This window comes from Epinephelus fuscoguttatus, linkage group LG3, assembly GCF_011397635.1.
Source record: "Epinephelus fuscoguttatus linkage group LG3, E.fuscoguttatus.final_Chr_v1".
Classification (NCBI taxonomy): domain Eukaryota; kingdom Metazoa; phylum Chordata; class Actinopteri; order Perciformes; family Serranidae; genus Epinephelus; species Epinephelus fuscoguttatus.
The window spans coordinates 331,276-356,470 of record NC_064754.1 but is presented as its reverse complement, the minus strand read 5'-3'; the positions used below and the strand labels follow the sequence as shown (position 1 = coordinate 356,470).

The following is a 25,195-nucleotide window of genomic DNA, read 5'->3' as shown; positions in this document are numbered from 1 at the left end:
GAAGGTCCAACCTGGTACCAGCAAGGTGTCCCTAATAAAGTGGCCACTGAGTGTATATGGAGAAATCTGGATCTGATGGACGCCTACACTGATCTTAACCTTTTGACATCAGTACCACTGTGTACGTCTTTAAAGTGATCGTCCATGAGGTCTTCCTCATTCTGTGTCCCCAAGGTGTATTCATGTCCTCACAGTCTGTCCCCAAGGTGTCTTTCAGTCCGTCCTACATCAGTGCAGTTAGATGTTGATGTCAGATGAAGTTACACAGACGCTCTGATGTCATGTCCCTCCTGTTCTGACATCACAACACGTCTCTGTTCTCAGCGTCCATGAGACACCTGAATGTACCCGAGGGCTTCTGTGACCACGTGTCCTCACTGTGTGTGTGTGTGTGTGTGTGTGTGTGTGTGCGTGTGCGTGTGTTGTGATTGAGGAACTTGCTGATATTTCCTCCCGTCCGTGGGTCCATGAACGCCTCAGCAGCGGTGGGCGTCGCGCGCTGATCAGACCTGATTAATGTCACCTGTGGGTGTGACGTCAGCGGCTCGTGAGCAGCGGACCGTACTGACCGAGTTTACCGTGAGTGTGAGCAGAGACACGGCGGCGGGATGCACAAAGGCCTCAAGAAGTACTTCGTCAACATGGACGAGTTCCTGAGCAGCCTCGGCCTCTACCGGAAGATGGTGGCGCGCGACGCGTCCAGCCTGTTCCGAGCCGTGTCGGAGCAGGTGAGTGGGGCGGGCCGACACCGGGGGGTCAGAGGGTAGGGGTCAGACATGTTTGTGCTGACTGACACGTGCTCCCAGGTGTGTGTGTGTGTGTGTGTGTGTGTGTGTGTGTGTGTGTGTGTGTGTGTGTTACAGTCAGAGTTAATCCGGTTTGGTGCGGTCTGACCTCTGTTGCCATGGACACAACCCCATCTTGAGACGTGACGTTTAAAAACCAGACCAGACCCTCTGAGTCTGTGATCTCCATCACCTCCATCAGGGTCACTTGTTGGTTTGAGGCAGAGCTTAATGGGGCGGAGCCCCTGTGTGAACGTAGAGTGGAGATGGGTGTAGGTCAGGGTTGGGGTCAGGGTGACCAGACGACCCGAAAAATTCAGGACAGTCCCAAGATCCAAGGAGTTGTCCCGAATCCCGAATCCTGCCCTAACTGTCCCAAAAATGACACTAGAGCAGAGTGTGGAGGAGTTATTGCCTGATAAAACATTAAAAACTGATCATGGTGGTTGAGTCACATTTTGCAGATCTGGAAAGTTATGGAATCAGTGAAGTCGTGGACTTTTGCTGTGTGTAGTGGAAATGTTTTTCCATGTGACTTTGTGTGCCTGCTGGCGTCATGTCGCTCTGACATGTGGCGTTTGTTCACCATCATGTGCGATCCTTTATTTTCTCGTTGCGTTCCGTCTCTTCATGTTTGTTTAAACAGAGTTTGAATCTGATTGGCTTGAAAAACACAGTAAGTGAGACAAAAAATGGGTCCTTGAAAGGACTCACCTGTTGTACGCAGCTGTTGGACTCACCTTTCAGACCACAGATTGTTCTAAATCTTAACTGTGTCTCTGAGTTTAAGGAGAACTGACAGGAAACAGGATGTGATGTAATAATCTGAACAACTAACATGTGTGTGTGTGTGTGTGTGTGTGTGTGTAGTTGTATTACTCTCAGAACTACCATCAGAGGATCCGTCAGGACTGCGCCAACTTCATGAGAGCCAACAGATGCAACTTTGAACCAGTGAGTCACTGATCTGCATCTGTCCAATCTGCATTGATGTATCACAGCATCACAAATTGTCTCTCTGCGCTCCGTCTCTCCCTCCTCGTTTGCCAGCTCGCTCAAATTCTGTTAAAATAAAGTTTGAATCTGATTTTTTTTAAAAACTTCTGGTAAGTAGGGCAAGAAAAAAAATCACTACGGGTCCTCAAAAAGTCCCGAAGAGAATGTGAGAAACTCTGTTAGGAGCTCCTGGTTCTGAGTTGGCTGCTAACTGCTAACAGCTGCTGTTCTTCTTCTTTGAGTGTCACAGCGTCCATCACAGCGTCCGTCACAGCGTCCGTCACAGCGTCCGTCACAGTGTCTGTCACAGAGTCTGTCACAGCGTCTGTCACAGAGTCTGTCACAGTGTCCGTCACAGTGTCCGTCACAGCGTCCGTCACAGCGTCCCTCACAGTGTGCGTCACAGTGTCTGTCACAGCGTCTGTCACAGCGTCCGTCACAGCGTCCCTCACAGTGTGCGTCACAGTGTCTGTCACAGCGTCTGTCACAGCGTCTGTCACAGCGTCCGTCACAGCGTCCCTCACAGTGTGCGTCACAGTGTCTGTCACAGCGTCTGTCACAGCGTCTGTCACAGTGTCCGTCACAGTGTCCGTCACAGCGTCTGTCACAGTGTCCGTCACAGCGTCCGTCACAGCGTCTGTCACAGTGTCCGTCACAGCGTCCGTCACAGCGTCCGTCACAGCGTCCGTCACAGCGTCTGTCACAGTGTCCGTCACAGTGTCCGTCACAGTGTCTGTCACAGTGTCTGTCACAGTGTCCGTCACAGCGTCCGTCACAGCGTCTGTCACAGCGTCTGTCACAGCGTCTGTCACAGCGTCTGTCACAGTGTCCCAGACAGTGTCCGTCACAGCGTCTGTCACAGCGTCTGTCTGGCGTCTGTGGCAGCGCGTCTGGTCGTCCAGTGTCCGCACGTCACGCCGTCGTCACAGCGTCCGTCACAGTGTCTGTCACAGCGTCCGTCACAGTGTCCGTCACAGCGTCTGTCACAGTGTCCGTCACAGCGTCTGTCACAGTGTCCGTCACAGCGTCCGTCACAGCGTCCGTCACAGCGTCTGTCACAGTGTCTGTCACAGCGTCCGTCACAGTGTCTGTCACAGTGTCCGTCACAGCTTTGTTCACAGAGATTATAATGTGTCACTGATCATAGACTGGTGCTGACCAGGTGAGCTCTGCTGCATCAGTTACCATGTCCTCAGGTTCAGGTGGTCTCAGCTCGTCTCTCTTCTCTTTCAGTTCGTTGAAGGTTCGTTTGAGAAATATCTGGAACGTCTGGAGGACCCCAAGGTGACGACCAGCCCTCACTACTGTGTGTGTGTGTGTGTGTGTGTGTGTGTGTGTGTGTGTGTGTGTGTAACAGGCTGTGATAATGTGTGACTGTGTGTGTATCAGTGTGTAACAGTGGTTGTGTGTTTCCAGGAGACGGTGGGCCAGGTGGAGATCAAGGCTCTGTCTCAGCTGTACAGGTGAGACAGGTTCACCTGCTGCCACCTGAAGATCAATGTGACACAGTCACAACCAGCTGCTGACTGTAGCTTCATGTTCAACACACACACACACACACGCACACGCGCACACACACACACACACACACACATCACTGGGGTCTTTGTCAAAATCTGAGAGAAAGACATTTATTTATTTGTTTGTTTGTTTGTTTATTTTAGGCGTTGTTTCCTGATCTATCGTTACCCAGGGAAACCAGCCACAGTGATCTCAGAGGATGACTTTGTCGACAAGGTGAAGAAGTTCATGTTGTTGTTTAACGTGGAGGTATAACTATTAAAGTACACACAGGAGACATACAGGTGACATACAGGAGACACACAGGTGACTGACATACAGGTGACATACAGGACACACACAGGTAACATACAGGAGACACACAGGTAACACACAGGTGACACACAGGAGACATACAGGTGACACACAGGAGACACACAGGAGACATACAGGTGACGTACAGGAGACACACAGGTGACACACAGGTGACACACGGGAGACATACAGGTGACATACAGGTGACGTACAGGAAACACACAGGTGACACACAGGTGACATACAGGATCCATACAGGATCCATACAGGTGACACACAGGAGACATAGAGGTGACATACAGGTGACGTACAGGAGACACACAGGTGACACACAGGTGACGTACAGGAGACATACAGGTGACATACAGGTGACACACAGGAGACACACAGGAGACACACAGGTGACATACAGGTGACACACAGGAGACACACAGGTGACACACAGGTGACACATAGAAGACACACAGGAGACACACAGGTGACACACATGAGACACAGGTGACACACGGGAGACACACGGGAGACACACAGGTGACATACAGGTGACACACAGGTGACATACAGGATCCATACAGGATCCATACAGGTGACACACAGGAGACACACAGGAGACATACAGGTGACATACAGGTGACACACAGGAGACACACAGGTGACACATAGAAGACACACAGGAGACACACAGGTGACACACATGAGACACAGGTGACATACGGGAGACACACGGGAGACACACAGGTGACATACAGGTGACATACAGGTGACACACAGGTGACATACAGGTGACATACAGGAGTCACACAGGAGTGACACAGGTGACACACAGGTGACAAACATGTAACATACAGGTGTCACACAGGTGACACACAGGTGACACACAGGTGACACACAGGTGACACACAGGCAACACACAGGAGACACACAGGAGACACACAGGAGACACACAGGTGACACAGGAGTCACACAGGAGACACACAGGTGACAAACATGTGACATACAGGTGACACACAGGTGATATACCGGGGACATACAGGAGACAAACAGGAGATATACAGGTGACACAGGTGACCTACAGGTGGCACAGCAGGTCACGTGACAAAGTCAATCAGTACTGAGAAAGTTGTTTGTGTTGCCTAGGTGACGCTGTGTTGCTCTATCAATGGTCACTATGACATTGTTTACCCGAGGAGTTACCCGGCCTCTGCTGCCCTCTGTCAGTGTGAGTACTGATCAGTGATTGGTGGATGATGGCTTTAAAGGAACAGTACAGTAAAGACTCATATGAGTGTGTATATCTGTGTGTAATGTGTGTATGTGTCTGTAGCTCTTTTCTATGAGCTGCTCTACACTCATGTGTTTGGGTTTGAGGAGGCGGAGCTTTGTCAGGCCATGGAAGCCTTCAGGGTCGGAGGTCGTCGCTATAGAAACAGCCTCTCAGTGTGTAGCGATGTTGACCTGGGCTACGACACACCTGAGGACCCATGTCACAGGTACACACACACACACACACACACACACACACACACTAATGTTCAGGATGTTGTGATCGTAACAGTCACAGTCAACTTCACCACAGATGTAACTTTAAATGGGTCAGCTGTGATGTCATCGTAGAGCTGCATGCAGCGTGTTGATTCTCTCTGTTGATCATCAGACGGCTGCTGCAGGGGCGGAGTCACAAAGTGAGAGTTGTTAGCGTCACGCGGCTAACGTTAGCCAACAGTTATTACCACATCTAACAAGGTCAAGACGTTTCAGTTAGGGCTGTAGTCAACCAAAGAAAATCTTGGTCGACTAAAGTCGCACGTAATCTTCAACTAATCGATTAGTTGTGGGAAAAAAAATCTGCATGTTGTTTTTACTTCTGCGGTGGTGTGTCTGTGTCACTCTGCAGTTACACCTCCAAAACACTAGTCGGCGGTGGAGGACTGTGTTAAGTGCTGTAAAGTTTAGTTGATTCAAAACACATTAAACACACATTAAACATGGCTTAATAGAGACAGTTTCAAACACAAATCAGCTTCATTATAACTCGCAGCATTCACAGACAAACACTTGTCTTTATCTGGACACATTTCCCCCACCAATACAACATGCTAATGTTATTAGCACAAGTCTATGGCATTTTACATTGTATAAATTAGCCTAGCAGCTAGCGATCTTTTCCTCTTCTCATATAAACCAGGGACAACAGCAACATGTAACAAAGGTAACGTTACATAATTTGGCTCCATTACAACTCACAAGGTTCACTTACAAAACAACTGTCTTATACTAAACACGTTTTCCAAACAAATACAACATGCTAACGTTATTAGCACCAGCCTGTGGCATTTTACATTGTATACATTAGCCTAGCGACGAGCAGAGATTACCTCTGCTCATATGAAGCCAGGATAAATCCTGAAGTATAAATCCCTGAAGGATAAGTCACACACGACTTAAAATGCTATTTAATGGAGGCTTTACTGTCTTCACAATTTATGGTTTCTTATCTGTGAAATACAAGTAAATACAAGCTGCGTTTTGTTGGATTTTGGCTCACTCTATCACTCAATGCTGACTATGTGAGAGCCTGGTCCTGCGCGTTCTTTAATGAAGAGAATGGAGAAGATATTCGGTCTCAATCAGTAGGTTTATTAAGCAGTAAAGGAATAAAGTTACAGAGCTCTGGGTCTGATCTTCACGTCCCTGACGAACAACAAAGGTGTGTCAGTTCACGAAGTCTGACCTCCTGTCCTTTCCCTGACCCAGTATATTTCAGCGTAACAGAGTGTCATTGTGCACGGGCGTGGTTCAGTCTTCTCATTGGTTGCTCGCTGCTTGCTTCCTCATTCTCTTACACAGCTGCCTCATGTTGATCTGAGTTGTTGGGGCTAACCTTCCTATTTTGAGAAGACCAGAGCAGCACTTCCCCACCCCCAATGGACAGAATTATCTGAATACAACACATTCTGTTCTTTCTGCCATGCATGGTCATAATTATCTATTCTAGCTGCATGTGATTACGTGAGCTCATCCGTTACAGCACTATACTTCTCCTTCTGTACCTCTCCACTCTGTAAAGCAAGCACATTTCAATCAGTTAAATCATCACAGTAGTTTTCCATTATATATGTCACACAGTTCATGTCTTAAATGCATAAGCAGCACACCTATATTCCATTAGTTTCCACTGAGGGAAATGGTGTCAGCTTACAGAGACAGACAGGAGGTCTGCGTCACTGTGACGCTGAGCGTGAGGGTGGGCGAGTTCAGCGTTGTGTAAACAACACCCTCATTTTCACAGGTAACTTAGCCCCCCCCCCGCAGGAATTAATGGATTAATCCTGGAAAGCTGTTGATGGAAAGTAACACAGCGATTATTCGACCAATGAGATTTTGGTCGGACGAGAGCATAGTGACCAAATAACTGACCAAATAATCGAATAGTCGACCAGGAGACTACAGCCCTAGTTTCAGAGTTGGTGCGAGTTTGTTGGGACTGTGTTGAAGCTGATGATGTTATGATGATGTAATGTAAATGACATCATGCTGAACATGTTATCACAGACGTGTCACATGAACCACCAACTGCTGCATCATAATGTCATGTCGTACTCAGATGTGTTTGTTTTGTCCTACAGGGAGGAGTCAGAGCCGAGTGGAGCTGCTGAGGAGAAACGAGCTGTGGTCGACGACGTCAAGGTGCGGGTGGTGGTGGGGGGCAGTAATGTGTCAGACACACCGCTGTCATGTGTGCTGTCTTGTGTCAGACACACTGCTGTCATGTGTCAGACACACCGCTGTCATGTGTGCTGTCATGTGTCAGACACACTGCTGTCATGTGTCAGACACACCGCTGTCATGTGTGCTGTCATGTGTCAGACACACTGCTGTCATAGGTGCTGTCATGTGTCAGACACACTGCTGTCATGTGTCAGACACACCGCTGTCATGTGTGCTGTCATGTGTCAGACACACTGCTGTCATGTGTCAGACACACCGCTGTCATGTGTGCTGTCATGTGTCAGACACACCGCTGTCATGTGTGCTGTCATGTGTCAGACACACTGCTGTCATGTGTCAGACACACCGCTGTCATATGTACTGTCATGTGTCAGACACACTGCTGTCATGTGTCAGACACACCGCTGTCATGTGTGCTGTCATGTGTCAGACACACACGCTGTCATGTGTCAGACACACGCTGTCATGTGTGCTGTCATGTGTCAGACACACGCTGTCATGTGTGCTGTCATGTGTCAGACACACGCTGTCATGTGTGCTGTCATGTGTCAGACACACTGCTGTCATATGTGCTGTCATGTGTCAGACACACGCTGTTATGTGTGCTGTCATGTGTGCTGTCATGTGTCAGACACACTGCTGTCATGTGTCAGACACACACGCTGTCATGTGTCAGACACGCTGTCATGTGTGCTGTCATGTGTCAGACACACTGCTGTCATATGTGCTGTCATGTGTCAGACACACGCTGTTATGTGTGCTGTCATGTGTGCTGTCATGTGTCAGACACACTGCTGTCATGTGTCAGACACACCGCTGTCATGTGTGCTGTCATGTGTCAGACACAGAACATGCAACAAGTGAATCTTTCAACAGCCAACATGTCACATGCACACGCTTGGAACACGTGCACAATTTTAATTTCAGTCTGTAACAAATTGGGACGATATTAAAAATGTAACTTTGTATGTTTCTCTCTAATCCTGACCTGTTGTGTTTTTATTGGTCAGCCTCCTGCAGAAGCCCCTCCCCCCTCCAGACTGTCTCTTCCTTTTAAGGTGATGAAGTCTCTGGACGGAGACGTGTACAGAAACCTGGAGTTTGATGTGTGGCAGGACACCTGTAAAGGTAAGACACACACACACACACACACACACATACATACACGTCACTTTCAAATAAAACAACCTATCAACGTGTTTTTATCATGAGCCAACATTTAGTCATGTGGTCAGCTGATTGCTTGAGCCTCGTCACTGTGAGGTCACCACTTAGAGAATCCGGCCTCTAGTTTCGCAGACCGGGCGAGGTGGGGGCACAGCACACCTGTGCTTCGCCAACTGGGTGTGGCCAGGCGGATTTTTCAAGTTTGGCACACCGTGCGCGCTGGCACAGCTACTCCTCTTTCCCACCTCCGTCCCTCCTACCTGCGCAAGTCGGAAAGAGGGAGGAGAGAAGGCGTGGAGTGGGTTTTACACACATCACACCAATCAAATGAGCCCCTCTCCTCGCCCTTAAATGCGCCGCGCGAAGGCGTAATGAGAGTTTACTCAATTCGCCATGGCAGAAGAGAGCAGCAGCGTCAGACAGCCAAACTTCTCCCAGGAGGAAACTGATGTTTTGGTCCGGGAGGTCTGCTCGCAGTGTCCGAATATATGGAACTGCGAGCAGACCTCCACGGGCTGATGATGCAAAGGTAGCCTGGGAGGAGGTCACCACAATTGTAAATCAATGATGCGTTTCTCTCGTGCGCGCTCTCTCTCTTTCTCTCTCGCAGTCTCACTCTGTTTCTTTTCTTTTGACTTTTCTAAGATGGCAGATGCTGAATATATACTCCCTATCTGATGCTGTGGCTGTTTGTGGTTGGCTGAGAGGGATGTGAACTCATTAGTTTGCAGCTGTGTTAATCAAATCAGGTTGGGTTTCCATTACGCGTGCCAAACGGTGCCAATCCCCTTTGATCTGACATCAGATGTGACGGGACAGTCGATATAGAGATACATTTATGTGCTGATTGCAGATAGTTGCATTGAATAGTGGTCTTTTGGGTATTTATTGCATCGTCAATGTGCCTGATATTCTGGAAACCTGCCTGTGAGATTTTGGTGACGTGTGCGCACTGTCCGCCGGTCAGCCAAACTTCAGCTTACACCGGCTGCGCTCCCCCTGCGCTGACAGTAGACCTGGTTTCAGCTGGCGAGCTTTTAGCGCACCTTCGGCAAAGCCTTTTGGCACGAAACTGTCACTGCGCCAAGCTGGATCTGTCGGCACCTCCCCCTGCTGCGCCACCACACCAATCTCAGCGCACCTCGGTCTGCCAAACTACCAAATTGAGCGCGCCTTGGGTTGCGCTGCTCGAAACTAGCTCTGCGCGGACTTCGCCACCCTGCGCCACCCTGCACCATCCTCTGCCACCCTCTGCCACCCTGCGGTACCCTGTGCCACCCTCTGCCACCCTGCACTACCCTGTGCCACCCTCTGCCACCCTGCGGTACCCTGTGCCACCCTCTGCCACCCTGCACTACCCTCTGCCACCCTCTGCCACCCTGTGCCACCCTCTGCCACCCTGCGGTACCCTGCACTACCCTGTGCCACCCTGCACTACCCTGTGCCACCCTCTGCCACCCTGCGCCACCCTCTGCCACCCTGCGGTACCCTGTGCCACCCTCTGCCACCCTGCGCCACCCTCTGCCACCCTGCACTACCCTGTGCCATCCTCTGCCACCCTCTGCCACCCTGCGGTACCCTGTGCCACCCTCTGCCACCCTGCGGTACCCTGCACTACCCTGTGCCACCCTGCACTACCCTGTGCCACCCTCTGCCGCCCTGCGCCACCCTCTGCCACCCTGCGCCAACCTCTGCCACCCTGTGCCACCCTGCGCCACCCTCTGCCACCCTGTGCCACCCTGTGCCACCCTCTGCCACCCTATGCCACCCTGCGCCACCCTGTGCCACCCTGCGCCACCCTGCGCCACCCTGCGCTACCCTCTGCCACCCTGCGCCACCCTCTGCCACCCTGCGGTACCCTGCACTACCCTCTGCCGCCCTGCGCCACCCTCTGCCACCCTGCGCCAACCTCTGCCACCCTGTGCCACCCTGCGCCACCCTCTGCCACCCTCTGCCACCCTGTGCCACCCTCTGCCACCCTATGCCACCCTGCGCCACCCTGTGCCACCCTGCGCCACCCTGCGCCACCCTGCGCTACCCTCTGCCACCCTGCGCCACCCTCTGCCACCCTGCGGTACCCTGCACTACCCTCTGCCACCCTGCGCCACCCTGTGCCACCCTGTGCCACCCTGCGCCACCCTGTGCCACCCTCTGCCACCCTGTGCCACCCTGCGCTACCCTCTGCCACCCTCTGCCACCCTCTGCCACCCTGCGCCACCCTCTGCCACCCTCTGCCACCCTGCGCCACCCTCTGCCACCCTGCGGTACCCTGCACTACCCTCTGCCACCCTGCGCCACCCTGTGCCACCCTGCGCCACCCTGTGCTACCCTCTGCCACCCTGTGCCACCCTGCGCCACCCTGTGCCACCCTCTGCCACCCTGCGCTACCCTCTGCCACCCTGCGCCACCCTCTGCCACCCTGCGCCACCCTCTGCCACCCTCTGCCACCCTCTGCCACCCTGCGCCACCCTGCGCCACCCTCTGCCACCCTGCGGTACCCTGCACTACCCTCTGCCACCCTGCGCCACCCTGTGCCACCCTGCGCCACCCTGTGCTACCCTCTGCCACCCTGCGCCACCCTGTGCCACCCTGCGCCACCCTGTGCTACCCTCTGCCACCCTGTGCCACCCTGCGCCACCCTGTGCCACCCTCTGCCACCCTGCGCTACCCTCTGCCACCCTGCGCCACCCTCTGCCACCCTGCGCCACCCTGCGCCACCCTGCGCTACCCTCTGCCACCCTGTGCCACCCTGCGCCACCCTGCGCCACCCTGTGCCACCCTCTGCCACCCTGCGCTACCCTCTGCCACCCTCTGCCACCCTCTGCCACCCTGCGCCACCCTCTGCCACCCTCTGCCACCCTGCGCCACCCTGCGCCACCCTCTGCCACCCTGCGGTACCCTGCACTACCCTCTGCCACCCTGCGCCACCCTGTGCCACCCTGCGCCACCCTGCGCTACCCTCTGCCACCCTGTGCCACCCTGCGCCACCCTGCGCCACCCTGTGCCACCCTCTGCCACCCTCTGCCACCCTGCGCTACCCTCTGCCACCCTCTGCCACCCTCTGCCACCCTGCGCCACCCTCTGCCACCCTCTGCCACCCTGCGCCACCCTGCGCCACCCTCTGCCACCCTGCGGTACCCTGCACTACCCTCTGCCACCCTGCGCCACCCTGTGCCACCCTGCGCCACCCTGCGCCACCCTCTGCCACCCTGCGCCACCCTCTGCCACCCTGCGCCACCCTGTGCCACCCTGCGCCGCGCCGGGAAACTAGAGGCCTCTGTCAGTACATGGAGGTGTTTCAAAAACAGCTGTGAACTCCGGAAACTGTGACTGTTACTGATGTGAAAGTACTGACCAGTAATCAGTAACTGAGGTAATCAGATTACTGTATAAACCAGATTACCAAGGTAATCAGATTATTGTATCAATCAGAATACTTAGGTAATCAGGTTACTGTGTGTGACTGACAGAGATGCAGAAGACAGACTACATGGTGTTCGCAGGACGGCAGTATTTCCTGGGAGACAAGTGTCAGGTAAGAAAACACCGCAGGACACAGAGTATCAGAGCTGCATCCGTCCGTCTGTCTGGAGGTGAACAGAAACATGTATGTTCATATTTATATTTCCTGTCTGTGTGTGTGGACGGCGTCACTGAAGAGACTCCGTCCACACTTTAAAGCTCCAGTGTGTCAGACTGAGGATTACAAATTACAGATTACATCCAGCTGAAACTTCTCCTGGTCAGAATTCCTTCAGTATTGAGGAGCTGAATTCTTCACAGAGGAACTAACAGGTTCAGGTTATAAATCAGCTGCTGATTATGAACATGACAGCTGTTAGACAGCTGGTTGACAGCTGTCATGTGTTTGCAGCTCAGTTGATGTGAAGTATTGTTGGCTGAGGAAAGGATTGTGGGTCAGAACAGTCAGCAAATCATCCTGACTTACAGAGAGAGTTTTTCCTGGTGATACATTTTTAAGAAAATTCTTAGAATTGTGACGTTTTCTTAGATTTTCCCTTAAAGTTAAGACTCAAAGTCAAGACAAGGTCCTGGTGAAGATAAAAGTTCGACACAAAGAGGTCAGAAATATTTTCCAAACACTGGATGACAGAGGAAATGAAATGCTACAGATCAGATGTGGCAGTGATGATATCTGTGGATGATTTCATCAGGGATACACACATTTATGACCCAACACAATAACGCCATAACATCAGAAATAAAATGATGACATCATCACTGAGGTATGTGAGGTCAGAGCAGCAGTGATGAGTTGAGTCTGTCTCAACCTTCATCAGCAGTGATCACACTAACACTGACACTGTCACAGTCTGCAGTTCATCTCATGTCCACTGGGTGTCCTCACACCTTACAGGCTCACAGAGGGGCGTGTCTCTGACAACCAATCACATCACACCTAACAAAAGGGTCGACCACACCTCCTCACTGAGGTCACAGTTTCTGTCCCAGCATCGCTCTGAGATCTTTCCTCATCCTGAGCTCAGACTGTTGACTGACAGTTCGGAGCTGTGTGACGATTCTCGGGATGTCTGTGACTACGCCTCCTGGCGGTGTAGAACATCCTGGTATTTTTGGTGTACAGAACCTTATGGTAGACTGGAACACACAGACAGTATGTTTGCATCTGTTTGGTCTCCTCTCTGATACCCGTCTCACATCGTTACCTCTTTGTTTGTTTCAGGTGCGTCTGGAGCCGAAGGGGAAGTATTACAACGCCTTCATCCAGGAAGTAGGAACACACTCATCAGCCGTCACCGTCTTCATCGAGGAGCTGGGAGAGAAGTAAACACACACAACCTAACCCTCACACAGCCTGCAGGACCACTGAGGAGCAGCTTCTACAGTCTGTCTCTAACATGTCCCTCTCTGCCTCAGACACCTGGTTCCTCTGACTGATCTGAAACCAGTCAATCCAGTTCCTGCCTGGAACGTTGCTGCTCCCACGAGAAAAGGAGACATGGGTACGATCCAGTTACTTTCTACTGATGTGAGGTCCTCCTGACTGATGTGAGGTCCTCCTGACTGATGTGACGTCCTGCTGACTGATGTGAGGTCCTCCTGACTGATGTGAGGTCCTCCTGACTGATGTGAGGTCCTGCTGACTGATGTGAGGTCCTCCTGACTGATGTGAGGTCCTCCTGACTGATGTGAGGTCCTGCTGACTGATGTGAGGTCCTCCTGACTGATGTGAGGTCCTGCTGACTGATGTGAGGTCCTCCTGACTGATGTGACGTCCTCCTGACTGATGTGAGGTCCTCCTGACTGATGTGACGTCCTCCTGACTGATGTGACGTCCTGCTGACTGATGTGAGGTCCTGCTGACTGATGTGACGTCCTCCTGACTGATGTGACGTCCTCCTGACTGATGTGACGTCCTGCTGACTGATGTGACGTCCTCCTGACTGATGTGACGTCCTGCTGACTGATGTGACGTCCTGCTGACTGATGTGACGTCCTCCTGACTGATGTGACGTCCTCCTGACTGATGTGACGTCCTCCTGACTGATGTGACGTCCTGCTGACTGATGTGAGGTCCTGCTGACTGATGTGAGGTCCTCCTGACTGATGTGAGGTCCTGCTGACTGATGTGAGGTCCTCTGACGGATGCGAGGTCCTGCTGACTGATGTGACGTCCTCCTGACTGATGTGAGGTCCTCCTGACTGATGTGAGGTCCTGCTGACTGATGTGACGTCCTCCTGACTGATGTGACGTCCTCCTGACTGATGTGACGTCCTCCTGACTGATGTGACGTCCTGCTGACTGATGTGACGTCCTCCTGACTGATGTGAGGTCCTGCTGACTGATGTGAGGTCCTGCTGACTGATGTGACGTCCTGCTGACTGATGTGACGTCCTCCTGACTGATGTGAGGTCCTGCTGACTGATGTGAGGTCCTGCTGACTGATGTGACGTCCTCCTGACTGATGTGACGTCCTCCTGACTGATGTGACGTCCTGCTGACTGATGTGAGGTCCTGCTGACTGATGTGACGTCCTCCTGACTGATGTGACGTCCTCCTGACTGATGTGACGTCTTGCTGACTGATGTGACGTCCTGCTGACTGATGTGAGGTCCTCCTGACTGATGTGAGGTCCTCCTGACTGATGTGACGTCCTGCTGACTGATGTGAGGTCCTGCTGACTGATGTGAGGTCCTGCTGACTGATGTGAGGTCCTCCTGACTGATGTGAGGTCCTCCTGACTGATGTGAGGTCCTGCTGACTGATGTGAGGTCCTCCTGACTGATGTGAGGTCCTCCTGACTGATGTGAGGTCCTGCTGACTGATGTGAGGTCCTCCTGACTGATGTGAGGTCCTCCTGACTGATGTGAGGTCCTGCTGACTGATGTGAGGTCCTCCTGACTGATGTGAGGTCCTGCTGACTGATGTGAGGTCCTCCTGACTGATGTGACGTCCTCCTGACTGATGTGAGGTCCTCCTGACTGATGTGACGTCCTCCTGACTGATGTGACGTCCTGCTGACTGATGTGAGGTCCTGCTGACTGATGTGACGTCCTCCTGACTGAAGTGCGTCCTCCTGACTGATGTGACGTCCTGCTGACTGATGTGACGTCCTCCTGACTGATGTGACGTCCTGCTGACTGATGTGACGTCCTGCTGACTGATGTGACGTCCTCCTGACTGATGTGACGTCCTCCTGACTGATGTGACGTCCTCCTGACTGATGTGACGTCCTGCTGACTGATGTGAGGTCCTGCTGACTGATGTGAGGTCCTCCTGACTGATGTGAGGTCCTGCTGACTGATGTGACGTCCTCCTGACTGATGTGAGGTCCTGCTGACTGATGTGACGTCCTCCTGACTGATGTGAGGTCCTCCTGACTGATGTGAGGTCCTGCTGACTGATGTGACGTCCTCCTGACTGATGTGACGTCCTCCTGACTGATGTGACGTCCTCCTGACTGATGTGACGTCCTGCTGACTGATGTGACGTCCTCCTGACTGATGTGAGGTCCTGCTGACTGATGTGAGGTCCTGCTGACTGATGTGACGTCCTGCTGACTGATGTGACGTCCTCCTGACTGATGTGAGGTCCTGCTGACTGATGTGAGGTCCTGCTGACTGATGTGACGTCCTCCTGACTGATGTGACGTCCTCCTGACTGATGTGACGTCCTGCTGACTGATGTGAGGTCCTGCTGACTGATGTGACGTCCTCCTGACTGATGTGACGTCCTCCTGACTGATGTGACGTCTTGCTGACTGATGTGACGTCCTGCTGACTGATGTGACGTCCTCCTGACTGATGTGACGTCCTGACTGATGTGACGTCCTCCTGACTGATGTGACGTCCTCCTGACTGATGTGACGTCCTCCTGACTGATGTGACGTCCTGCTGACTGATGTGAGGTCCTGCTGACTGATGTGAGGTCCTCCTGACTGATGTGAGGTCCTGCTGACTGATGTGACGTCCTCCTGACTGATGTGACGTCCTCCTGACTGATGTGACGTCCTCCTGACTGATGTGAGGTCCTCCTGACTGATGTGACGTCCTCCTGACTGATGTGACGTCCTGCTGACTGATGTGAGGTCCTGCTGACTGATGTGACGTCCTCCTGACTGATGTGACGTCCTCCTGACTGATGTGACGTCTTGCTGACTGATGTGACGTCCTGCTGACTGATGTGACGTCCTCCTGACTGATGTGACGTCCTGCTGACTGATGTGACGTCCTGCTGACTGATGTGACGTCCTCCTGACTGATGTGACGTCCTCCTGACTGATGTGACGTCCTGCTGACTGATGTGAGGTCCTGCTGACTGATGTGAGGTCCTCCTGACTGATGTGAGGTCCTGCTGACTGATGTGACGTCCTCCTGACTGATGTGAGGTCCTGCTGACTGATGTGAGGTCCTCCTGACTGATGTGACGTCCTCCTGACTGATGTGACGTCCTCCTGACTGATGTGACGTCCTGCTGACTGATGTGACGTCCTCCTGACTGATGTGACGTCCTCCTGACTGATGTGACGTCCTGCTGACTGATGTGACGTCCTGCTGACTGATGTGACGTCCTCCTGACTGATGTGACGTTCTCCTGACTGATGTGAGGTCCTGCTGACTGATGTGAGGTCCTGCTGATTGATGTGAGGTCCTCCTGACTGATGTGAGGTCCTGCTGACTGATGTGAGGTCCTGCTGACTGATGTGAGGTCCTCCTGACTGATGTGACGTCCTCCTGACTGATGTGAGGTCCTGCTGACTGATGTGAGGTCCTGCTGACTGATGTGACGTCCTGCTGACTGATGTGAGGTCCTCCTGACTGATGTGAGGTCCTCCTGACTGATGTGACGTCCTGCTGACTGATGTGACGTCCTGCTGACTGATGTGAGGTCCTGCTGACTGATGTGACGTCCTCCTGACTGATGTGACGTCCTGCTGACTGATGTGAGGTCCTCCTGACTGATGTGACGTCCTCCTGACTGATGTGAGGTCCTCCTGACTGATGTGACGTCCTGCTGACTGATGTGACGTCCTGCTGACTGATGTGAGGTCCTGCTGACTGATGTGACGTCCTCCTGACTGATGTGAGGTCCTGCTGACTGATGTGACGTCCTCCTGACTGATGTGAGGTCCTGCTGACTGATGTGAGGTCCTCCTGACTGATGTGAGGTCCTGCTGACTGATGTGACGTCCTCCTGACTGATGTGAGGTCATGCTGACTGATGTGAGGTCCTGCTGACTGATGTGAGGTCCTCCTGACTGAAGTGACGTCCTCCTGACTGAAGTGACGTCCTCCTGACTGATGTGAGGTCCTCCTGACTGATGTGAGGTCCTCCTGACTGATGTGACGTCCTCCTGACTGATGTGACATTCTCCTGACATTTGTTTCTGTCTCTCTCAGACTCCGACTCTCGTGGTCAGCGACATCACCGTCATCGTTACTTCAGGAAGTCTCGCGGCAGCAGCGGAGTGAAGGGGGGGGAGCTGTTAATGTCACCACCATCGACTTACGGAGGCCCCGCCCCCTCTGCTCTGCCTCCCCGCTTCCAGCCAGCAGGCCATCCCCGTCCGCCACCTCCCCCGTCACCAGGAGCCATGACCTATGACGCCTACGTCCCTCCGCACCATCACCATTCCATAACCAGACCTTCTCGCTACGGAGCCTCCAGGTGTGACTCCAGGAAATTTTGTACTCAGACATTTTTTTGTTCAACGTTTTCCTGATGATAAAGATTTAAGTTGTTAGCGTGTCCCAGTTCACTGAGCTGTTGTCATTCACACTGACGAGCTCCTGTGTGTGTGTGTGTGTGTGTGTGTGTGTGTGTGTGTGTGTGTGTGTTGACCTGTTTGTGGATTCTGGTCAGAAGCTCCAGCCGTTTCCTGAACCGACACCTGATTGGTCCACAGTTGACCTATTACCACCCTGGCAGACGATATTACCACGACTACGAGAACTACGCCTTCAGGTCACGGTAACTATAACTCAGTCGGTCCATGTGTGAACTGGCTGAGTCGACTCTGGTCGTCAGTTATTTGTTACCATCCGTCAGCAGAGTGACTAAATTACTAAAAAGAGTCAGTGATTTAAATTAATTTTACATGAATAACTTGTTTGTGTTTGAACACAGAAACACCATCATCTGTTAACGAGAAACCAAAATAATGATAAACTTCTGTTATTAGCTTCAGTTCCTGAAGTCAGCACGCCTGTATTTGAGACAGGCCTTTCTCAAAACATGAAAGTCATCATCGGGTGTTTTCTGCGTTTCCTGTGTCTGTTCAGTCGCAGTCGTCGTCAGCTGGCAGCCGCTCTGAATAAAGAGTGTCAGTTTGGTTTCTCTGCGGACACGGTGGAGGAGCCGACTGATCTGGATACAGCCATCACGTACTACCAGCTGGACGACACCGGAGACGCCGTCTTCCCCCCGCTGCCGGTGAGAGTGTCAAAACCACAGCAAGTAAAGGATCAAACTGAGACTGAGCAGACTTTAACCTCTGACCCATCCGAGTCATGTGACGTACTGTGGAGACTCAACCGTGACTTTGGACACTTTTAAACCTGGACGTGATGCTGGACGGTGTACGTCTCTTTAACTTGGACTCTAAGACTTGTTAGAGACTCTGACTGAAGAACTATAAGGCTCACTGAAGGTTTGGACTCGTTACAGACTTCAGGCTCATGTATTCTATCTTCACGTACAAAAATAGATCCGTCTTTTTCAAATGTAAACGTCACTGTCCTCGTACTAATGTGTCCTTTATGATGTCATAGATACAGCCAAAAGATGGCACCAGAGGGGGGAGTCAAAAGTTTAACACAGCAACAAACGAGGCGATGGTGGAGGTGGTCGTAATAAACTACGTTCAGACAGAGGCAGTGTTGTAGACGGCAGTGGTCTGTGAGGTCACTATACATCCTGACATGTGGGCGGAGAATTCTTTTACTTTTACTGATTCGTTTCATTTAGCCAGTATTCCAGTTTCTTCGTCATGTCCTGCCATCGTAACTCTCAAACCACGTTACACTGCCTCCACGATCTGCTGTGGTTCTGCTCTCAGTACATGAGATAAGATAAGATAAGATAAGATAAGAGATAAGATAAGATGCACCTTTATTGATCCCACAATTTAGAAATTCCAGTGTTACAGCAGTCAAGGAGAAAGAGTCAGATTAAAGATTTCAAAATTGAATCCAGTTCCTAAAGCGTCCATGGTGTCCATAAAGTGTCCATAGTGTCCCTGAAGTGTCCATGGTGTCCCTAAAGTGTCTATGGTGTCCCTAAAGTGTCCATAATGTCAGTAAAGTGTCCATGGTGTCCCTAAAGTGTCCATAATGTCCATAAAGTGTCCATGGTGTCCCTAAAGTGTCCATGGTGTCCCTAAAGTGTCCATAATGTCAGTAAAGTGTCCATGGTGTCCCTAAAGTGTCCATAATGTCCATAAAGTGTCCATGGTGTCCATAAAGTGTCCATGGTGTCCATAAAGTGTCCATAGTGTCCATAGTGTCCCTAAAGTGTCCATAAAGTGTCCATGGTGTCCCTAAAGTGTCCATAAAGTGTCCATGGTGTCCCTAAAGTGTCCATAAAGTGTCCATAAAGTGTCCATGGTGTCCCTAAAGTGTCCGTGGTGCAGTCTACTGTGAGCAGTGCTGGTTATGTAGCCTGACAGCAGCAGCAGGAAGGACCTGTGATAGCGTTCCTTCACACACTTTGGGTGAATCAGTCTATCGCTGAAGGAGCTCTCCAGAGCTTTTATCTCCTCCTGCAGAGGATGGGAGTCATTAGTCCTCAGAGATGACAGCTTGGCTGTCGTCCTCCTTTCTCCCACCACCTGCACAGAGTCCAGAGAGCATCCCAGGACAGAGCTGGCCTTCTTGATCAGCTTGTCCAGTCTCTTCCTATCTGCAGCCGAGACGCTGCTGCCCCAGCAGACCACTCCGTAAAAGATGGCTGGTGCCACCACAGTGTCAAAGAAGGTCTTCAGGTCTTCCACAAACTTCAGAAAATGTGCACAAATATAGACGAGATGAATGCAGAGTACAAACGGAGGGCTCCGAGGCCTTCAGGATCTGTCCACACCAACACACAGCAAGTGTTTCCTGTGAAGAGATCACAGACAAAGATTCAAGTAGACGCAAATTTGTGCTGTTTACATCTTTGATAAATTTGTGTGCCGCTGTGTGGTGAGAGCCAATCAGCAGTGAGATCTGTTTGAGATTCTTCTGACGTCACCAAGAGTCAGAAATGGAGGACATAGTTGTTTTTTCTGGTTTTGGTCACCTGGAGCTCCACGACTTAACGTCAGTACGGGACGGGGAGACGACTTGTGTCAAAGGTTTAGTTTAGTGTTTGGTGGAAAAACGCTCTGACCAATCTCTTGTCTTTGTCTTGTCTTTTATTGTGAAAGGTAAACAAAAGGAAGGAGTGACGCCGCGATGTGCTGAGTGAGAAATAATAAAGAGTGATGTTGTCTTGGTTCACACTGGTTCAGAGCCTCCATGTTCACATGGCTTGATTCCAGCTGTCAGTTGCAAACCAAGTTGGCCATTAGCTGTCTTCAACAATTGGTTAGTTAGCATAGCTGTTAGCACAGCACGAGTAACTCGGGTTATGTTGCGACAAAAACAAGTTCAGCCCAAATCAGATTGTTTTTGTTTTCATGTGACACAGATCAGATTTTTTATTTTTTAATTTTTTAATTTTAAACACCATTTTCAGGCGTGGTGAGGCTGGATTAGGACAGTGGCATTAATGCTGCTGCGTGACGTGTCCAGGAGCGCCAGTGTGTGTCTAGCCGCTGCCGGTGTGGGGTTGTACATTAAAAATAATGGGCGGGTATGTTTTGACGTACGTCGGTTGGTTCCGGTGTGTTTCGGCCTTTTGGGTGTCCCTGAGTGTTTTAAAATGCACCAGTGAATAAAATGTGTTATTATTATTATTAATGTACCTGGCTCCTCCCACAGGGCCCAGCTGTGGCACCGCCTCCCTCTATAACAGTCCCGCCTCCTCCGGCTGGCCCCTCCTACAGAGTCCAGAGAGGTTCAGGGCCCCTCCCCTCTGCACCTCCACCTGGAAACACCCCTGTGTGTTCATCAGAGGAGGACCAGGAGGACGCCAGCACTTTGGAGGACCAGGGTGAGGACAAGACACATAACTCATCATCATCAACATTCTGTTTCCTGTTAAAAACCTTCCAGTCACTCAGGACTTCCTCTGGTGCTGTCTTATTGTGAAAGGTTGTGCAGGAAGTGTGATTGATGGTAACTTAGTTGTGATGTGATTTCCTGTGTGTGTTTCTGTCAGCTGAGTACACAGAGGAGTACATCTACATGACTCAGGGTGAGTATCAGTATCTGAGCATAGAGAGCGCCACCTGTTTACAGGAAGTGACTCATGTCTGACTGTCTACGGTTTTTCAGATCAAAGCTACCAGACGTCAGACATTTACACCGCTGCTGAGCCCTCCGCCAACCAGGTAACACACCTGATGCTCGTGTTCCTCCACATCTGTTGACGTCTTTAACTGAGGTCGTGATGAGTCACCAACGAGTGGCGGCTCAAACACTCCGACATATTCACCAAAATAAAAACAAAGAAAGAAGAAGGTGGTAACTGCTCACTGAACATGACGTGCTCAAGTGTAGCTGTGATGATTGGGTCACTTGATCAGTGTTGTTATGAAACTCAGGACATAAATGTTTTGTTTTATTGTGAAAGGACGAGCAGGAAGGAGAAACCGCCGACTCTCCTCCGAGACCAGAGATGAACTACAACTACACGCAGCAGGTACTCGCATGATGAATGTTTCTGGAGTAAATCTGTGAACGCAGCGGACGCCATGATGACTCAGAGGTTTCAGACAGTGAGGATGATCCCGTAAACGTCTTGTGGCGAACAGTCTGATGTCATGACAGAGCAGGACGAACCCTCAGAATCACCTTCTTCACTCTGCCAGTGAAGACCAGAATCATTTGGTCGACTCAGATCAGTTAAATCAGCCCCTCTGTCATTTCCCTCTCTGTCGTTGCTATGGTGACGCAGCGAGCCGTGGCATCAAAGAGCCGCATGCTCACGTTTGAAATGACGTCGCTCGCTATCTGAAAACCCCTGAATGATCATCATCATACTCATGTTCAATTTGACTCCTCATAACCTTCAGGACAGGTGTTCATCCAGGGGTCCAATCACACAGAGGAGTTCAATCACACAGGGGGGTCCAATCACACAGGAGGGTCCAATCACACAGGAGGGTCCAATCACACAGAAGAGTTCAATCACACAGGGGGGTCCAATCACACAGGAGGGTCCAATCACACAGGGGGGTCCAATCACACAGGAGGGTCCAATCACACAGGGGGGTCCAATCACACAGGAGGGTCCAATCACACAGAGGAGTTCAATCACACAGGGGGGTCCAATCACACAGGAGGGTCCAATCACACAGGGGGGTCCAATCACACAGGAGGGTCCAATCACACAGGGGGGTCCAATCACACAGGAGGGTCCAATCACACAGGAGGGTCCAATCACACAGAGGAGTTCAATCACACAGAGGTGTTCAATCACACAGGGGGGTCCAATCACACAGGGGGGTCCAATCACACAGGAGGGTCCAATCACACAGAGGAGTTCAATCACACAGGGGGGTCCAATCACACAGAGGAGTTCAATCACACAGGGGGGTCCAATCACACAGAGGAGTTCAATCACACAGGAGGGTCCAATCACACAGGAGGGTCCAATCACACAGAGGAGTTCAATCACACAGGGGGGTCCAATCACACAGGGGGGTCCAATCACACAGAGGAGTTCAATCACACAGGGGGGTCCAATCACACAGAGGTAGCCATGATTAAGTCTGATTGGCTGACTCCTCTTGTCTGTTTGTTTCAGGTGGTGAAGCCATTAGCAGTCATCTGCTCTTCACCCTCCTCTTCGTCCTCCTCACCCTCCTCTCCATCATCACGTGTTACTGCAGCTGCTCACCTGCCGACAACCGCACATACACAGACACGTTCAGGTACGCACACGCACACGCACACACACACACACACACCTGCTTAATGTAACAGGAAGTTGTCTGTTCTCAGTTGCTATGGCGATCCCAGCCGCCTCTCCCTGGTTGATGAATGAGTTGGGGGAGCCTCTCTGCACCATGGTAACTCCACCCCCTTACTCCTATGACCCTAACGGCAGTGATTTACCCCGAGGTCAGAGGTCAACCAATGTAAACACAGCTTGTCACTTCCTGCTGCAGCTTCCTGTCTCACTTCCTGTCTTTTTATTACTACAGACTGCAGAGTCCTCCAGTATTACTTCAACTTAGGAGTCCAGGTAAGAGAAGGTGTTACTTCATCTGAACTGAGGTCACCTCAGAGTCAGCTGCAGGTGTAGTCCACTCTAACTTCCGCCCCCTCCACAGTGGTACCATCAGAGCTGTTGGCAGCAGCAGCAGCAGGTGTACCCCGCCACCTCACCCGAGGCCTCCTACCCTTACCAGCACTACACTCCCTACCTGAGCCAGGAGCCCCCCCTGCATGGTAAGGCCTGATTGGCTGCTGGGTGAAGGAAAGCTGTCAGTTTATTGGAGGAGATCTGCAGGTGTCGGCACCACCCGCCATTCAGCAGCCTCCTCAGCTGCAGTTCCTCCAACATCCACCACATAGTGCTGTCATCAAATTGACTGTGTAAACTGAGGGGAGACTTTCACAATAAGAGTCTTGATGGACAGATTCAATGAGACTCATAGTTAAATGCTGGTTAGTGAGGCAGATAACTAGCAGGTAGTGGGTTAGACAGGAAGTGAGACAGTGGGTACTGAGTTAATTACTTACTGAGGTAGTTTTTAGTGATTGAGTAACTTTGTTAAATTTAGTAAGATAGTGAGGTCCAGGTGTTGTTCACCATGGTCAGAAGTAAGTAAGTTGGTTGGTTGGTTAGTTAAAGTGTGAGGTCGTTAGTTAAAGGGTGAGGTTGTTAGTTAAATAGTGAGGTCATTAAAGGCTGGGGTCGTTAGTTAAAAGGTGAGGTCGTTTGTTAAAGTTTGAGGTCGTTAGTTAAAGGGTGAGGTCATTTGTTAAAGGGTGCGGTCGTTAGTTAAAGGGTGAGGGCGATAGATAAAGGGTGAGGTCGTTAGTTAAAGGTGAGGGCGTTAGTTAAAGGGTGAGGTCGTTAGTTAAAGGGTGAGGGCGTTAGTTAAAGGGTGAGGGCGTTAGATTAAGGGTGAGGTCGTTAGTTAAAGGGTGAGGTCGTTAGTTAAAGGGTGAGGGTGTTAGATAAAGGGTGAGGTCGTTAGATAAAGGGTAAGGTCGTTAGATTAAGGGTGAGGGCTTTTGTTAAAGGGTGAGGTCATTAGATAAAGGGTGAGGGCTTTTGTTAAAGGGTGAGGTCGTTAGATAAAGGGTGAGGGCTTTTGTTAAAGGGTGAGGTCATTAGATTAAGGGTGAGGTCGTTAGATAAAGGGTGAGGTCATTAGTTAAAGGGTGAGGTCGTTAGATTAAGGGTGAGGTCGTTAGATTAAGGGTGAGGGCGTTAGATTAAGGGTGAGGTCGTTAGTTAAAGGGTGAGGTCGTTAGTTAAAGGGTGAGGTCGTTAGATAAAGGGCGAGGTCGTTAGTTAAAGGGTGAGGTCGTTAGATTAAGGGTGAGGTTGTTAGATTAAGGGTGAGGTCGTTTGTGTTAAGTTAGTGAGGTTAGTTGAAAAAAATCCTGTCGACCTAACAGGAAGTAGAGCCTTCTGTAGACTATCTGACCTTGTCCTGGTCTCGGTCCTACAGGAGCTCCACCTTCATACTCTGAGACAAGTCGAGGCCCCCATCAGCCCCCCCCTTCTTACCCAGAATCCACCAGGCCAGGAGATGGACAGACAGACGGACACAGCAGTGGTCAGTACTGATGGACGGCTCAACCACAGATGATCTTTCCTTTATTTCACACCTTGATGTTCTTTGTTGAAACCTGTGTGTGGTGCAGCAGGGACGATCGTCGGGCTGCAGACGTCTGGTGACGTTATGTTAAAGTTATACGATGGTTGGAGGGACTCGTGCGTGGACGTTGCGTGCGTGGACGTCTGTCCTGCAGCCCGACACTTCACACACTGACTGTGAACATGCATCCGAAATCTGATCAGGGTCTTTTTTATTTTATTTTATATTTTTCTTTTTGTTCAAACAAAACATCAAAAAAACACAGGCGCTCCCCTCGCCATCATGAGGTCACCGTTT

At 51.2% G+C, this 25,195-nt stretch overlaps 1 protein-coding gene across 1 annotated transcript in view; it reads left to right on the top strand.

Annotated features, from left to right (window-relative positions):
• Positions 1–479: 479 nt before the first annotated feature.
• alg13 (ALG13 UDP-N-acetylglucosaminyltransferase subunit) overlaps positions 480–25,195 on the top strand; it is a 28,174-nt gene continuing 3,458 nt past the window's right edge. Inside the window, exons 1-24 of the mRNA XM_049571707.1 lie at positions 480–728; positions 1,656–1,739; positions 3,015–3,065; positions 3,198–3,244; positions 3,446–3,518; positions 4,734–4,815; positions 4,921–5,086; positions 7,223–7,283; positions 8,336–8,453; positions 11,963–12,027; positions 13,198–13,298; positions 13,392–13,477; positions 17,376–17,643; positions 17,839–17,946; positions 18,258–18,408; positions 20,937–21,108; positions 21,277–21,312; positions 21,393–21,448; positions 21,691–21,759; positions 22,867–22,993; positions 23,064–23,183; positions 23,267–23,307; positions 23,396–23,513; positions 24,749–24,856. Coding sequence (XP_049427664.1) covers positions 609–728; positions 1,656–1,739; positions 3,015–3,065; positions 3,198–3,244; positions 3,446–3,518; positions 4,734–4,815; positions 4,921–5,086; positions 7,223–7,283; positions 8,336–8,453; positions 11,963–12,027; positions 13,198–13,298; positions 13,392–13,477; positions 17,376–17,643; positions 17,839–17,946; positions 18,258–18,408; positions 20,937–21,108; positions 21,277–21,312; positions 21,393–21,448; positions 21,691–21,759; positions 22,867–22,993; positions 23,064–23,183; positions 23,267–23,307; positions 23,396–23,513; positions 24,749–24,856 — 2,428 coding nt within the window. The 5' untranslated portion in view covers positions 480–608. The remainder of the gene's footprint in view (positions 729–1,655; positions 1,740–3,014; positions 3,066–3,197; positions 3,245–3,445; positions 3,519–4,733; positions 4,816–4,920; positions 5,087–7,222; positions 7,284–8,335; positions 8,454–11,962; positions 12,028–13,197; positions 13,299–13,391; positions 13,478–17,375; positions 17,644–17,838; positions 17,947–18,257; positions 18,409–20,936; positions 21,109–21,276; positions 21,313–21,392; positions 21,449–21,690; positions 21,760–22,866; positions 22,994–23,063; positions 23,184–23,266; positions 23,308–23,395; positions 23,514–24,748; positions 24,857–25,195) is intronic.